The 13,657-nt window shown below is 41.0% G+C and overlaps 2 protein-coding genes across 4 annotated transcripts in view; one reads left to right on the forward strand and one right to left on the reverse strand.

Moving 5' to 3' along the window:
* LOC130174511 (probable G-protein coupled receptor 173) overlaps positions 1–2,785 on the forward strand; it is a 5,409-nt gene extending 2,624 nt beyond the window's left edge. For all 3 annotated transcript variants that reach the window (XM_056384364.1, XM_056384365.1, XM_056384366.1), the window contains exon 2: positions 1–2,785. This exon is cut by the window's left edge and continues 455 nt beyond it. In XM_056384364.1, the coding sequence (XP_056240339.1) occupies positions 1–930 (930 nt within the window). In that variant the 3' untranslated portion in view covers positions 931–2,785.
* Positions 2,786–5,879: 3,094 nt separating this feature from the next.
* On the reverse strand, positions 5,880–12,618 carry wdr13 (WD repeat domain 13). Its single transcript, XM_056384360.1, has 10 exons — positions 12,484–12,618; positions 11,837–11,924; positions 11,479–11,710; positions 10,947–11,056; positions 10,558–10,688; positions 10,174–10,481; positions 8,022–8,202; positions 7,721–7,862; positions 7,433–7,551; positions 5,880–6,867 (listed from the first exon to the last, which is right to left on the reverse strand). Exons 2-10 carry the CDS (start codon positions 11,875–11,877, stop codon positions 6,683–6,685), a joined length of 1,449 nt encoding a protein of 482 aa, XP_056240335.1. The 5' UTR covers positions 11,878–11,924; positions 12,484–12,618; the 3' UTR covers positions 5,880–6,682.
* Positions 12,619–13,657: the final 1,039 nt, after the last annotated feature.

Below are 13,657 nucleotides of genomic sequence, written 5' to 3' on the forward strand. Positions count from 1 at the left end.
CTGGCCGATGCAGTTCGCTCAGCTGCCTGCTTCCCCTTTGTGCTGGTTTCCGTCCACAACAGCTCGGCCTGGACTTACAGTGCCTTGAGCTGTAAAGTTGTGGCTTTTATGGCTGTGCTGTTTTGTTTTCACGCTGCCTTCATGCTGTTTTGTGTGGCTGTCACCCGCTACCTTGCCATCGCCCACCACCGATTCTACGCCAAGCGCATGACCATCTGGACCTGCGCCGCCATCATTTGCATGGTGTGGACTCTGGCTGTTGCCATGGCGTTTCCACCTGTCTTTGATGTGGGGACATACAAGTTCATCCGTGATGAGGATCAGTGCATTTTTGAACACCGCTACCTGAAGACCAACGACACCCTGGGCTTCATGCTCATGCTCGCTGTGGTGGTCCTGGCCACCCACGGTTTCTATGCCAAGCTGCTGCTGTTTGAGTACAGGCACCGCAAGATGAAACCTGTCCAGCTGGTGCCGGCTATCAGCCAGAACTGGACCTTCCACGGTCCTGGGGCCACAGGTCAAGCTGCAGCTAACTGGATTGCTGGGTTCGGTCGTGGTCCCATGCCACCCACTCTTTTGGGCATCAGGCAAAATTTACACAATCAACACCGGCGGCTGCTCGGGATGGAAGAGGTGAGGTCAGAGAGGAGGCTGGGCAGGATGTTCTACACCATCACCCTGCTCTTCCTGGTGCTCTGGGCTCCCTACATCGTGGCGTGCTTCTGGAGGGTGTTTGTCAAGTCCTGCACCATCCCTCACAGGTACCTCTCCATCACAGTGTGGATGAGCTTCGCCCAGGCTGGAGTCAACCCCATCTTCTGTCTCCTGCTCAATGAGGACCTGAGGAAAGTGCTGAGAGCTCACCTGCCCACCTACTGGAGGACTAAACAACACCTGCCCCAGGATGAGGCCTACTGCATTATGTGATAAGATATGAGCTTAATGAAGAGAATGTTTTAGGTTTTAAAGGGAAACGTGGAGAATAGAAGTGATATAATGCACCTTGGTTAAGTGTCAGTGTCTGTTTTGTTGTTTTGCACAACAAAAATCACATTTTTTGCCAACAAATGCAGGCACAGTGCTACTTTATGAAGAATGTTGATATTTGAATAAATGTGTCTGGTGCAAAGGTTTGAACAGGACAAAAGAAAAGCCTTGGTAACTCTTTAATGGTTTGTATTTCTGATGATGTACTGTATGATTAAGAAGTAGGAAGGATCACAACAATCACCACTCCAACTAAGTGTGACAGATGCCATTTTAAATTGATGTTGCCTTATTTCAGAGGGACACGCCCCAGAGTTTTTCGACTGAGAACTGGTTGCTGTGTCACATGCGACACAAAACAGACACACAGAGGGTTGAAATCCTTGAAGAAAAGTGCTGTGGACTGTGAATAGAAAGTGTTGATCAGAGCGTTACTAACTCTGAAACACATCAAGGAACTCAAACGGTCTGAATGGATTGATAGACCACCCCGGACACCTTTTCATTGAATTCAAAGGAGACTGCAGAATATTGAATGGACTCAATAACCTTGGATACGTTTAAATAGCTGTTGTGAACCCAAGAAGCCCCTAACATGCTTGATTTTTTGGACTTGATTTAGGGCGTGTCAGGTTTCTTTGTATCATAAAAAAATTGCCTGTTTTCCTTTATTTGTAAACTATACATGTTAAGCAGATGACACTATTTTGAAATATGACTTGATTTGATATTGTATAGACTGTACAGGAATGTATATTCCTGCTTGTGTGTTTTTATATAGCATTTGTGTGTATGTGTGTGTGAGAGGAAGAGGTAGAAAAATGAAAAAAAAGGGAGGAGGGAGGGTGGAGAAAGAGAGAGAGAGAGAGTGAGAGATAGAGAGAAAGAGATAATGATAATAGAATAGGTTCCAGTGATACTGAGTCAATATGAAAGCAGCCTCATCTTGTGGTCTCAAAATCATGCAAAATTGAACAGTCATCATATGGAAATTTATCCTTTAAATGGATTTCCATAATTGAAAATGTAGTCTTATTTTTAATCGTAATGTACAAGCAAATGTGAAATACAGATGGAGAATGAAAAGGGGGACCGAATAATTAGAAAATGACAATTGTACATTGCAAACAGGCCATAGGATTTAATGACTTGAATGATGATGTAAATTATGATGTTTTGAAAAAAAAAAATCATTAGCAAATGAACATTTATTTGCAAATGATGATCTTGGGAATGTTTTTAAAGTACTGTTATGCTCTCATGAGAATACAAAAAAAAAAAAAAATGAAGAAATGAAGTGGCACTTAATGTGAAGGAAACTTGAATGTTACCAGGCCCTCTTATATTTCCCCTCTACGTAAATGTCACCATTTGAGTGTCTGGATCATCTGGATACATTTAATATCAAAACGTCTTCAGGCTGGAAACGACCCCAGAGATGTTTGGTGTATGGAACCGGCTTAGCCTACATTAAGCTGTCTCTCCAAATTAAGATTCATGTAATGCAAATGTCTGACCTACAGTATGTTCGGCATAGATATATTTGTGCAGTCAATTTTCTAAATGTGGACACTTGCACAGCATACTGTATTAGCATGCATTCCACTGCATTTCATAGATTCAAGACTGGGGATTACAACTTGTACAGATGTTGATATGGAAAGACAAAGTGAAAAGTGAACTGAGGTCCATAATTTTTACGTCTGGCATTCCTTCGCGAAATGATATCCTGTAACTGTACAGTTTAACGGAGGTGGTTCTTTTGCCCACTCATCAATAAAGACTCTACTTTTGATGCAGTCTGAGTTTTGAGCTGCCTGGATGTTGACATGGCTGGATCCCTGTGGAGACCACGACACAGGAAACAAACCACTTAATACAGTATATGTAGCACAAAGTACATCCTGCGTGCATTTTAGTTCCCGAACGCATTCAAAAAAGATGATTTTGTGATGCACCAGTCTAGCTTTGTACCCTTCACTGCATTAAATGAAAAAGTCATCTCGACTCTTTCCTCTCCACTGAGCACTGACCAACAAGCGCTGCAGAGTCAAAGGGATTTGTGATTTCTTTGTACAGTACCAACCTGTCAAATCTGTGGAGACAGGTGGACAAGTACACAAAAAAGAGATGTCTGATTTAAAACTGTTATACAAGGTTGGAACCAAACAACTATGTGAGAACAAAAATGTGGTTGAATTCAAGTAAGTTTCTTTAGCAAGTTGTTTAAGATATTCAAACCTTCCTGCAATTAAACAAAGTACAGCATAATGGTAAATGATAAAATATAGTATCACAGTTGCACAAACAGAGAAGAGTCATAAAATCAAGAACATGACTAAGCAATGTCAGACAATTTTGTTCAGCAATATCAATCTGAAGTGTGTGAGCATTAGCTAACATTAGCTAACATAAGCCATCATAAGTAACAGAAAGATTGTGTTATTTCTTCTTTCTTCGAATGTACCTATTCTCACTTAAAACAGTGACACATAAAAAAAATGAATGCATTGCAAGGTTTTTGAAATGTGTTTTAAAAACAGACGGGGAGAGGACTCAAGCATAAATATACTGACAGACATGCGTAGTAGTGAGCAACATATCAGGGGTATAGATTAAAAACTTGGATTTGATATTGATGCTTAAAGCATTTTTTTTAATCACTACATCATATGACATATCCCAGAAAAAAACATTTAATTCAACACAAAACCTAAAAGTGGGGACTGTAACATCATGTAAATTAAATAATAATAATAATAATAATAATAATTAAAAGTAAATAAAAAGTTTTATTCTACAAAATTCACAATTCTGAAAGTATCAACATTCCACTCTTTAAAAAACAGTAATTAAATATTAAATATTACAGCTGATAATGAAAAGCATTTTCATTGTCTCAAGGGAGGGTTTACTGCTCTGCAGGATGAGGAACATAACACATAAAAAAAAAGCACTTCTTGTACTGACTCTCTTTCTCTGGTAAAACAAATCATTCAGACTTCACATGTACAGCAAAATCTCTGCAACCAACCATACCACATAATTATGCAACTGACATAAAATAAAGTAGAAGGGGTGGCAAGAAAAAACATTTTTCAGTCTTAATTAGGACCTGATTGAAATCCAGCCATTGTATGATTGTGTATTTTTTCGATAAACAATTAGCCTATACTTTGAATTTGAATGAGAGATAATTTCCATTGTCTTTATTTGTGCACTGACTGAGGCTGATGGAAAAGATGTTTCCATAGTGAGCAGCATCAGCTGTGTGAACATCCTCTAAATAGTCCAGGTTTAACAGGTTCCATCCGACTGTGCCTCTGTCTCCCCAGAACTGATGTTGAACATTCATCTAAAGTGCTTATTTTTAGTTTTCTTCCCACTTCTCTCCAAGATACACCACAACAAAGGCCGTCTTACTCATTTGTGAAAACTTATGCTCGCCCACTGCACTGTATGTTCTCAAGATGCCGGGCTGCGCAGAGGCCTTGTAGCATGGTCCTATCACAGCGCTCAGTTTCGCACAGGAGAGGAGAAGTTTAATGTTGCTCTCTTGAATTGGTTTCTGGGTGTTTTTGTTTTTTTGGTTTTTTTTATCAGCACCTATCCTGCCTGTTTCAAACAAAGCCTTGTCCTGACCTTCCCAGACAGCAACCATTCACTGTGCTCTCACTCCCACACAGCCACATTTAAACGTGACAATACCCTCACCAACCTTGGGAGGAAAATAAGTCTGAAGGCACTGCATTTGTGGATAAATTGTGTATTATGTTCAAAACTTTAAGCTCAAGATTCCTGCTCACACTGTTTTTCACTTTATTTTCACAATTTTCAGTTGATTATCTTTTTCTTTCTGTCTCCTGATGGTGCAAGCAGTGTGGGAGATGGCAATGTGAGACTAATGTCTTGCAATGCGGTGATATTTTAGTCTGACAATGCGACACTAGTGTGTCATTTTTATAACTTGTCTAGACTTGTATAGACATTTCTACATGTGTGGGAGCTTGAAGGTGAAAGTAATATTTAGACACAATGAAGCTTTGAACAAGACTATAGAACAGTGCTTTGAGCTAAATGCTAATCTGCATGCTAACATGCTCACAGTGACAATGCTAGAATGCTGATGTTTAGCAGGTATAATGTTTAGGATGTTCATCATCTTAGTTGCTAACATTTCCTAAATAGCACTTAACACAAAGTACAGCTGAGGATAATGGTAATGTCATACATCATAGTCTGGCAGGAGTCTTAAGCATTGGACAAATTAAAATTTAGACCTGATGATGGCCTTCTATGAAGAGTCAGGGAGCTAGGGTTTACAACATAGGAATTTCAATAACTGTAGCATATTTTACAGTAATTCTGTCTCTGTTGAGATATTACACTCAAAACAAAAAAGGTCAACCTCATAGTAGCGCTGGTTGAAAAGTCAGGGGCTCACCAAAGTCTGTAGGGTTCATCCACTGGGGATCACATCCACAGAGCCACACTTCAAGGATGGCAACAACCAATAATTATCAATGTGACTTTTATGCTTGACAGGCGGAGGAATGAACCGTTTTCTCAGCTAGAGCACACTGAAAGAGTCATATTAGTGAACCTTTGAGACCATAAAAAGACAACAAATAAGATGTTAAAATAACAAAGATCCCAGCATTACCTTATCTGATAGCACGCCATTATGGATAACACCCAACACCTACATTTTTCATGTTTTAGTCACTGACGTAGGGGGAATCCTGTGTAGATGCTGAAGACCCACACAATGACTAACACTCTCCTACACTGTAGGTTTGCCCACCCTGGTACATTAAGCTCTTCTGACATTAGTATTTCCAATTCTATTGTTTCCAATATATTTTTGTGAAGAGGGAAACAAAGACAACTGACAGTTACAGTAGTTTATTCTGTATGTGCGTTAAATAAATTATCTGCAACCAGCATGAACAGAAAAAACACACAAACACACACGCGCATACACACACACACACACACACACAGGTATACAAACACATACTTAAAAACACACTTTTATCTTTTCTGTTATGATCAATTTGATATGCCTAAGATTGATTCTGAGTTCAGTGTCATGCACATGGTTTCAAATGCAAACAGGCAATTGCAGAACTGAAAGCAAAATAAGGCGGTTTTACTACACTTGATTACACTGCTTGAATAACCGTTACATAAATAGTGAACTAGATCTATGCCAGAGGGACTGTCGGTGTGATATAAAGTGTTGGTTTCTCAGGAACATTACGTTGCATCCCTTTCACATGAATTCAGTAATTTCTGTACGAGTCGGAGGTAAGCCATGACACATGCATGGGAGTAGTGCTTTTTCTTTCTTTGTTGAAAGGCAATTTCTCAGCTGCAGCTGTAGGAGTACTGACACACATACACACACACACACACACACACACACACACACACACACACACACACATATATATATATGTATATGCGCGCACACACACAACCCGCCCCCCTCCACCCGTTGAATATCTAAGACATCCCTACCACCTACACAGCATGGTGTTCTATCTGATTGCACTTGAGTATCATTACATTAAACGTTTAATGCAGCCTGTTACATTCCAGTGAAAATCTACAGACTTGTTATTGGACGGTTAAGGAGCAGCAGGCCTTTTGTATGGAAGTGGATGGAAGCATTTCATCGGTGGATCAGTCACTTCTGCTCCCGCCTCCAGATGATGACCATGCCGGTGGAATCAGCAGATGCCAGTAAACTCTCGTCACAGTTGAAGCTGACGTCTAGCACCGGTCCCCCGTGACCCTGCAGCTTATTCACTATCGCCTTCGTGTTGCGTTCGACGTCGAAGAAGTAGACACAGGCATCCTCACTGCCCGTCACTGTATCAGACAGAATATTAGAAACCAAGTTGCAAAACATCAGTGGCTTTTGTAGCAATCATTTTACAATACATCCTTAAAATTCTCAAGGGTATTTCTACGAGTGAGGAACTTCTGTTAACTGGAAACACAAACCTGATAATTAAAACAGTGTCAAGCCTTGAATAAATAAAAACTGTTGATTCGTAGGTATTAATAAAATGTGAGGAAAGTCAAGTGAGGTGACAATCTTAGGTTGAGTAGTGTCAAATATTCCTGCTTTCATGTAAACAACTTCCTGGATAACGTCACTTGATTACATCTATGATATTTGATCATTTTACAACCCTCTGGAAAATGAACCAGAGGGTAAATTTACCCAGCAACAGATACAATCTACAAAAAAGGCAGGTAAATGGTCACTGAAAGGTTTGCTAATTTGTTTTGTTTTTTTATCCAAAAGCAGCAGCATGTTACTTTTTTGCATTTCTTTTTTTCCCCACTCTGGATTGCCTGCAGCAAGTAATGAACTGTGGTCTAATTTTCTATTCAAATATCACAGCAGGAACACTGACAGACATCTTACCCACACAGGCTCCCTGTCTGAAAGACATAAGGGGGCAGAAGATGCTATGAACGAGCTGGGAACCATGCTGGATAGGGAAGCTTCTCTTCAGCTGTAGCGTGCCCTCATTGTCCACCACCCTGCCAATGAAAAGGTGGCATGACTGATCAAATTTGATGTGGCAATGTAAATACATCTTCCCATACATGTTACACCACTCAAAATGTTATGGCTTTAAATTCTATTTCTGCGCAGCGGAGACAAAACTGCCTTTCATTAGTAAACAGTGACTTGCCCTTAAAAACTGACCTGTAAAGCAGCAGCTTATTGACACAGGCATTGACCAGCAGGGAGGGGTCTCTGGCCTCTCGACTAATCCAGGACCGAGCAGATATGCTGCAGATGGAGCTGCCTTCGTTCACCACCAGACGCTTGGCTTTGGTCAGCTTCCCTGTGGGGGAGGAAAGGGGGATGGGGTGGGGGGGTTAGACAGAAACAGCAGAGACCGGCAGAGACACTATTTAGTGCATGACACAAAAAACTGATTTGAATTTGTAACATGGTCAGTGGACATTTCGCTCTCTATCAGATGGAGATGTTGTGAGAATACCTGTGGCCATGTCAAAGAGGAAGGAGAAGATGCTCCCCCTGTCATCGCCAGCCCAAAGGATCCTGCCCGGAGCATCAAAGGAGAGAGACAGCACGCGGCCTGTCAGCTTACTGGAGCCCCCCTTCACCTTCTTCCCAGTGGAGATGTTCACCACCTGCAGGTGGTGCTTGCTGTTTCCCACCTGGAACACAGAAGTGGGAGTGAGAACCATCATTATTTCCACAGGGAAGCACTCGGGAACTGACTGGGAAAAGCACTGGTTGTGATGTTTTTGCTGTTGTAATTAGACAAGTGAAAACCAGAGCAGGGCAAGGTTTGAGCTTTAGCACTCTACACACAGCATTTAAAGCATTAATGTAGCATGTGCTGGAAACATATATTGCATATTACGTGTGTTATGAGTTATACACCAATATGACATATCAGACACTGTTAAATCCAATAGAAATCAACTATCTTGGTTTGTTGAGACAATTGAGAGGTTGGTTAAACCTGTAGAAACCAGATTGTGAAGTCTGTGCTAAAGAAGAACAAATAAGTTGCTCTCAAATTCCTTATTGTTCGTACTGGCTGTCAGTTAAAAACAAATATCCATCCCCCTTCATGTTTCACTAACTGCTGTTCACAACTCTGCCTTCAATTTGTTCTGTTCTTCAATTAAACTATTTGCTGCTACAAAAGCAGAGTTAAATCAAAATTTTCCAAGACATTTAACGCTTTTGTTTTGGTTACAAACGCTGACATTTAATTCTAAAATCTTAATCAATAACTGCACAGTGTAAATATGTATGTGGTTATTAAGAATGGGATGAAAGGATACTAAAGGGAGGTTTTGCCTTTGTGCAAAATTATGTCAATATACTTCACACTCAAGAATGAAACAATGTTTTAAATGTTGTAAAATGTGGGACAATTAACTAACCTGACAGCATGTAATAAACTCTGAGGAGAAAATAAAAGCTGCTAAAGTCACCATCTGTCTTTTGGGATTTCAGGGTAAACCAGGACCACAGACCACAATTATATATATATTTTCCAAATCATACAGTTTCTGAACACTATATATCATAATACTAGACTGTGGGTAACAGCTACATGACAATAACCAGTGCCGTGTCTCATTAGGTGTTCACACTAACCTTAACATTTGTTTCCCATTTCATAGAAACTAAATACAGCCACATACACATTTCAGTTCGTTGTTAACAGACTCATAAGGCTCGTCACTGTGATGGAGCCAGCTATGCAACCTATTTCAAGTCTGTCAAGTAGACTATCAAATATTTAGGGCCAAAAAAATTAGTTGCTTAAGTGACTCGTTGACAATTAACCAGCAACTGCGACTGATGATTGATTAATTTTTAAATTTTCATTTATTTTTCAAGCAAAATGCCAAACATCATCTGTTTTCAGCTTCTTAAATGTGGGAATTTGCTGCTTTTCTTTATCATATATGATAATAACCTGTGGGCTGGACAAAACAAAGCCGATTTGACATCACATTAAGCATAACGATTGTGAGACACCATATTTTTATTCCTTTTTACCTAATTTACTGCAATATCAACAGAAGTAATTTGTGTCTACCTGCCCAGGGATGGAAGATGAAAACTAGCTAGTAGTTACATCCGGTACATTTCTTACATTGAGATTAATGTTTTTGTACAGTTACTGACAAATAAATGCAATGAACTAATAAATGAAGCACCACCGCTGGTGTCATTAACATTTAATCCAGAAACAAGACTACTGTCTTTTGTCTTTGAGTTGACCAGTAGAAATGAGAGCAGGCAGCAGATGGTGTTTTGAGGACAAAACAAACCTATTAGTATGATAAGTAATACAGTAGTACAACTTATTGTAGTATGACACATAAACAATACCTCCTCATTTATCATTTTTAGGGTCAAGGACACAAAAAGAAATGTAAGATGAACACAGAACTTTGTTTATGAAATAAAAACTAAAAATACAAAACATATAATACAAAATACAAAATGTGTCCATAGAAATGTTTTCATTCATCTTTTTTTTTTAAGTATTTCTGAGTGTAGGTCACACTGATTGAGCACAGCCTCTTTACTTTTTCATGGCACTGGGGAATCAGTACTAGAGAATATAAGAATGAGAACACGTCACGAATGGGACTCACCACAGTAAGATTGTTATTCATGGGCTGGAAAGTGCAGCAGAGCAACTCGCTGGATTCTGGGTCTCTGACCTCTCTGATGCAACGACCATCCTCTGTGTTCCAGATACGCAGAGTCCCGTCCAGCGATGTTGACACGATGATGTCATTGCTCAGAGACCAAGCAAAATCTGTGACGGGACCTCCGTGACCTTTGAGTGTCACCTTCACACTGGCAGGAGGCGGGGACAGCGTCATGATGGACAGGGTGCCATCCAGTGAGCAGCAAGCAAGGAGGTGTTTGTCATCATTGGCAAACTGCAGCCGTGGAACTAAAGGACCACAGGGAGGAAGACGAGAGTAAAATAAATGTTTACAAATTGATTATTGTAAATTTAATTCACTTACCAGCAGAGTCTACATGTTGGTCAAATATGTGGTGCATGCCAGCAAAAGCATAATTTTCACTCAAGGTTGTGTCCCCTGCCATGGCACGACTGGCCTCTGCCACTGAGGTGGGCACCAAACTGCCCGGAGGCCTGCGGCCAGAAATAAAAGCCACCATGTAAGCATACAATCAATACAACACACCTCACAACCTTCACCTACAGCTGACACCTCAGTATGGGAGATCTGATCATTATTCAATGCAAGCAAACCAAAATTACAGCCAGTAAATCTAACAAAATGCAATGGCTCAAAGGAGAAATAAGTCACAGAGAATTCATTGCTCAAGGTGATGAGACAAGATTTTGGATGCATGTTGAGGATCTCTGTGTGGCGTCCTTTCCTGGTACCTCTCATCATAGACGGCTCTGTTCATCTGGGCCTGTAGCTGGTAGGAGCCTCTGCTGACGGACCGGCGGTGACCACGAGCCCCTTGGGCGCGGGGGTCCTCCTCAAAGTCCTGCCCGATTGGAGAGGAGAAGAGAAGGGGGGGACCGCAGGGGGAGACAGAACCTCATAGGAGTGAGTGCAAGTAATGGCAGAAGTTGTGACCACAAATAATCATAACATAACCATTAATAAATACTGAAAATTACCATGCAATTTTAAAGTTAACAACACTGCCCATATAAACAGGCAATGCCAGCCATTTCAACCAAGCTGCTCAGCTTTATATTCATGGGCAACCAAAGTGTTGTTTGGCTATGCAAGTGACTGATGAAAACTAACGTCTAGCCATCCAGATGGCTCTCATATGCTGTATTCTATATTTGCACTCCAACTCTCAGATATTTTATATCTCCTCTTCCAAATCAGTACAGACACCCCCTCCTATTCTTTCTCTTCTACTTTCCCTGCCCTTCCTGTTTCTTTGGGTCTGACCTCCATGCGGTCCAGTGTGGTTCGGGAGCTGCGCACACTGCTGGCCCTGAAGCTGCTCTGCTCAGACAGGGGCCCGTAGCGCAGGGCCAGCAGCTGACTGCGCAGCTTCAGGTACTGCCTGCGCAGCCCTGGCTCAAAGCCACACTTGGCGTTCTCTCTGAGCAGCTGGCTGCGTCGGCGGATGTACTGAGTTCGGAACTGTGGGAACGTAGGCGTGCGGTAAGCATTGTACCTGGGGAGGGAATGAAATGACACAGCACACACAATAACTCACAAGTTGATCCATAAGCAATTACACGTCTGAATAGCTTCTTCATCAATTTAAACTATTAAAGCCTGCAGCCTGACTCAGTCATACCTTGCGTCCACTGCCAAAACCTGCTGCCAAACTGCTGCCATTCCACAAGCACTCTGGGTAAAGATGAAGCCACTGCCAGGGCAGATCCCTGTCAAAATACACAACACACAGTTCATATTTTTTTTTTACCAACTTTAACTAACAAGCTTTAACTATGTGCACATAAGAATACAGCTTGGCTAACATGAATGTTACATTCATATAAACTGAAACATCACCCCACCCTCTCCTCACAACGTTGAATGAAGTGATGATGCAGAATCTAATGGCACCACAGGGAATACACCTTGTTATTGGGCTATGAATTATAATGCGAGTGTGTCACAAGAGGTGAATCGAGATGAAATTCAAATGGTGCTAAAGAATGACTGGTCTGGGTAATTTTTGACATGCGGATAGCACACAGCACCAAGAGCTGGCGAGGCTTCTTCTTGACAGCTAACGACGCAAAGCTAACTAACGTTAGCTAGCCATTAGCAAGTTAGCCACAACATCATACCCGATGTCCTCGCATAAATATCTATTTTCCGTTGTTTCTTCGATGCACATAGACAGTCTATCAGTTAGAAAATTTACACAGAGTATTAGGCCATCGTTATGGCAATACAGCAAAAATAAACCGAGAAAAATGTATGAAAACGGCTCACCTTCCTTAGCTTTTCTCCATCGCTGCTTTTTTTTCCCCGTCAGGTCACATGACGCAGTGTAACCAGCCCACTATAACTGATATGGAGCCACATGAATTCACATGATGATTCACAGCGTTTACATTTATTGTTTACTCCAGAAGATTAGATTAGGATATTCAACTGGCCACGACCAAAAACCTGATTTGCAACATCATGGCCTCATAGGATAAAAATGACATTTTAAATTATGAATTTATTCTCTTTACATTTATCCTCCCACAAATCCTACACACAAGCAATCATTAATTACAGTGGCACTCATTATATTTACATACTGTGTTGTCTTAAGGGACCATGGGATCCTTTAGGGGCAAAAAGCAATACTTCACTAGTCCACACAATGAAAACTGCAACGCATGCAAATTTGAGTATCACATAATGATCCTGGCTATTATCCTCCTCTTATAGTGCTGACAATTCTGAAGACTAATGGTCATATGTATCAACAAAATCTTCTCATTTTGGTTTCCAAGGACAAAATCCTTCATTGAATGTGGCTAATCAATGTGAAAAAATCTGATCCATGAACCAGCTGTCATAAAAGAAAAAGGGTAAAATACACTGTCACCTCGCCTGTAACATGATGGAAGTGCTTTCTTGTCATGGACAATAGGTGAACACACAGTTCCAGCGGGTTCACAATGGCAGTATTACAAGGTCAGCTCTGAGGTTTCGCCTGGCTCAGCAAAGACCTGCAGAGCTGTGGGGCATGCTGCTCAGCTGACGGGGCTCTTTGCTTGTTCATGGTGCTCTTTCTCGAAGGGGCCCCAGTGACAGACCCATTCACAAGCACGGGCCATAAATGACCGAGTTGAACACGAGATTAAGCACAGCATTCTCAAAAAACAGCAACGACTCTGGAGAGCAGCCAAAATGCCAGGAACAAAAGGTAAGTAATGTTAAACAAAATTTTATTCTACAAAACATTTTATTTATCTGGATACCAGAAAAGCTTCATGTTTACTGCAGTATAAAAATTGGATGGAATTCTATTTGACAAAAGCTGTAACAAAAGTGACCTTGCCTCCAAATGTTTGACATACAACTGAATGTGTCCACTATTTTCAGGTAATAAGTCGGACAAGAAGTCAACTACCAAGGTAGGAAAATCATCTAGTGTAAAAAATCCTGA

Source organism: Seriola aureovittata, chromosome 9 (assembly GCF_021018895.1).
Source record: "Seriola aureovittata isolate HTS-2021-v1 ecotype China chromosome 9, ASM2101889v1, whole genome shotgun sequence".
Taxonomy (NCBI): domain Eukaryota; kingdom Metazoa; phylum Chordata; class Actinopteri; order Carangiformes; family Carangidae; genus Seriola; species Seriola aureovittata.

What these genes read in the sequence shown, in the direction of transcription:
- wdr13 (XM_056384360.1), bottom strand. Translation starts at nt 11,877, where the DNA reads ATGGCAGCAGTTTGGCAGCAGGTTTTGGCAGTGGACGCAAG. An exon ending in CCACACTGGACCGCATGGAG is followed by an intron (nt 11,057 to 11,478) that starts GTCAGACCCAAA and finishes CCAATCGGGCAG; the next exon opens with GACTTTGAGGAGGACCCCCG. An exon ending in CAGACAGGGAGCCTGTGTGG is followed by an intron (nt 6,868 to 7,432) that starts GTAAGATGTCTG and finishes TGTCTGATACAG; the next exon opens with TGACGGGCAGTGAGGATGCC.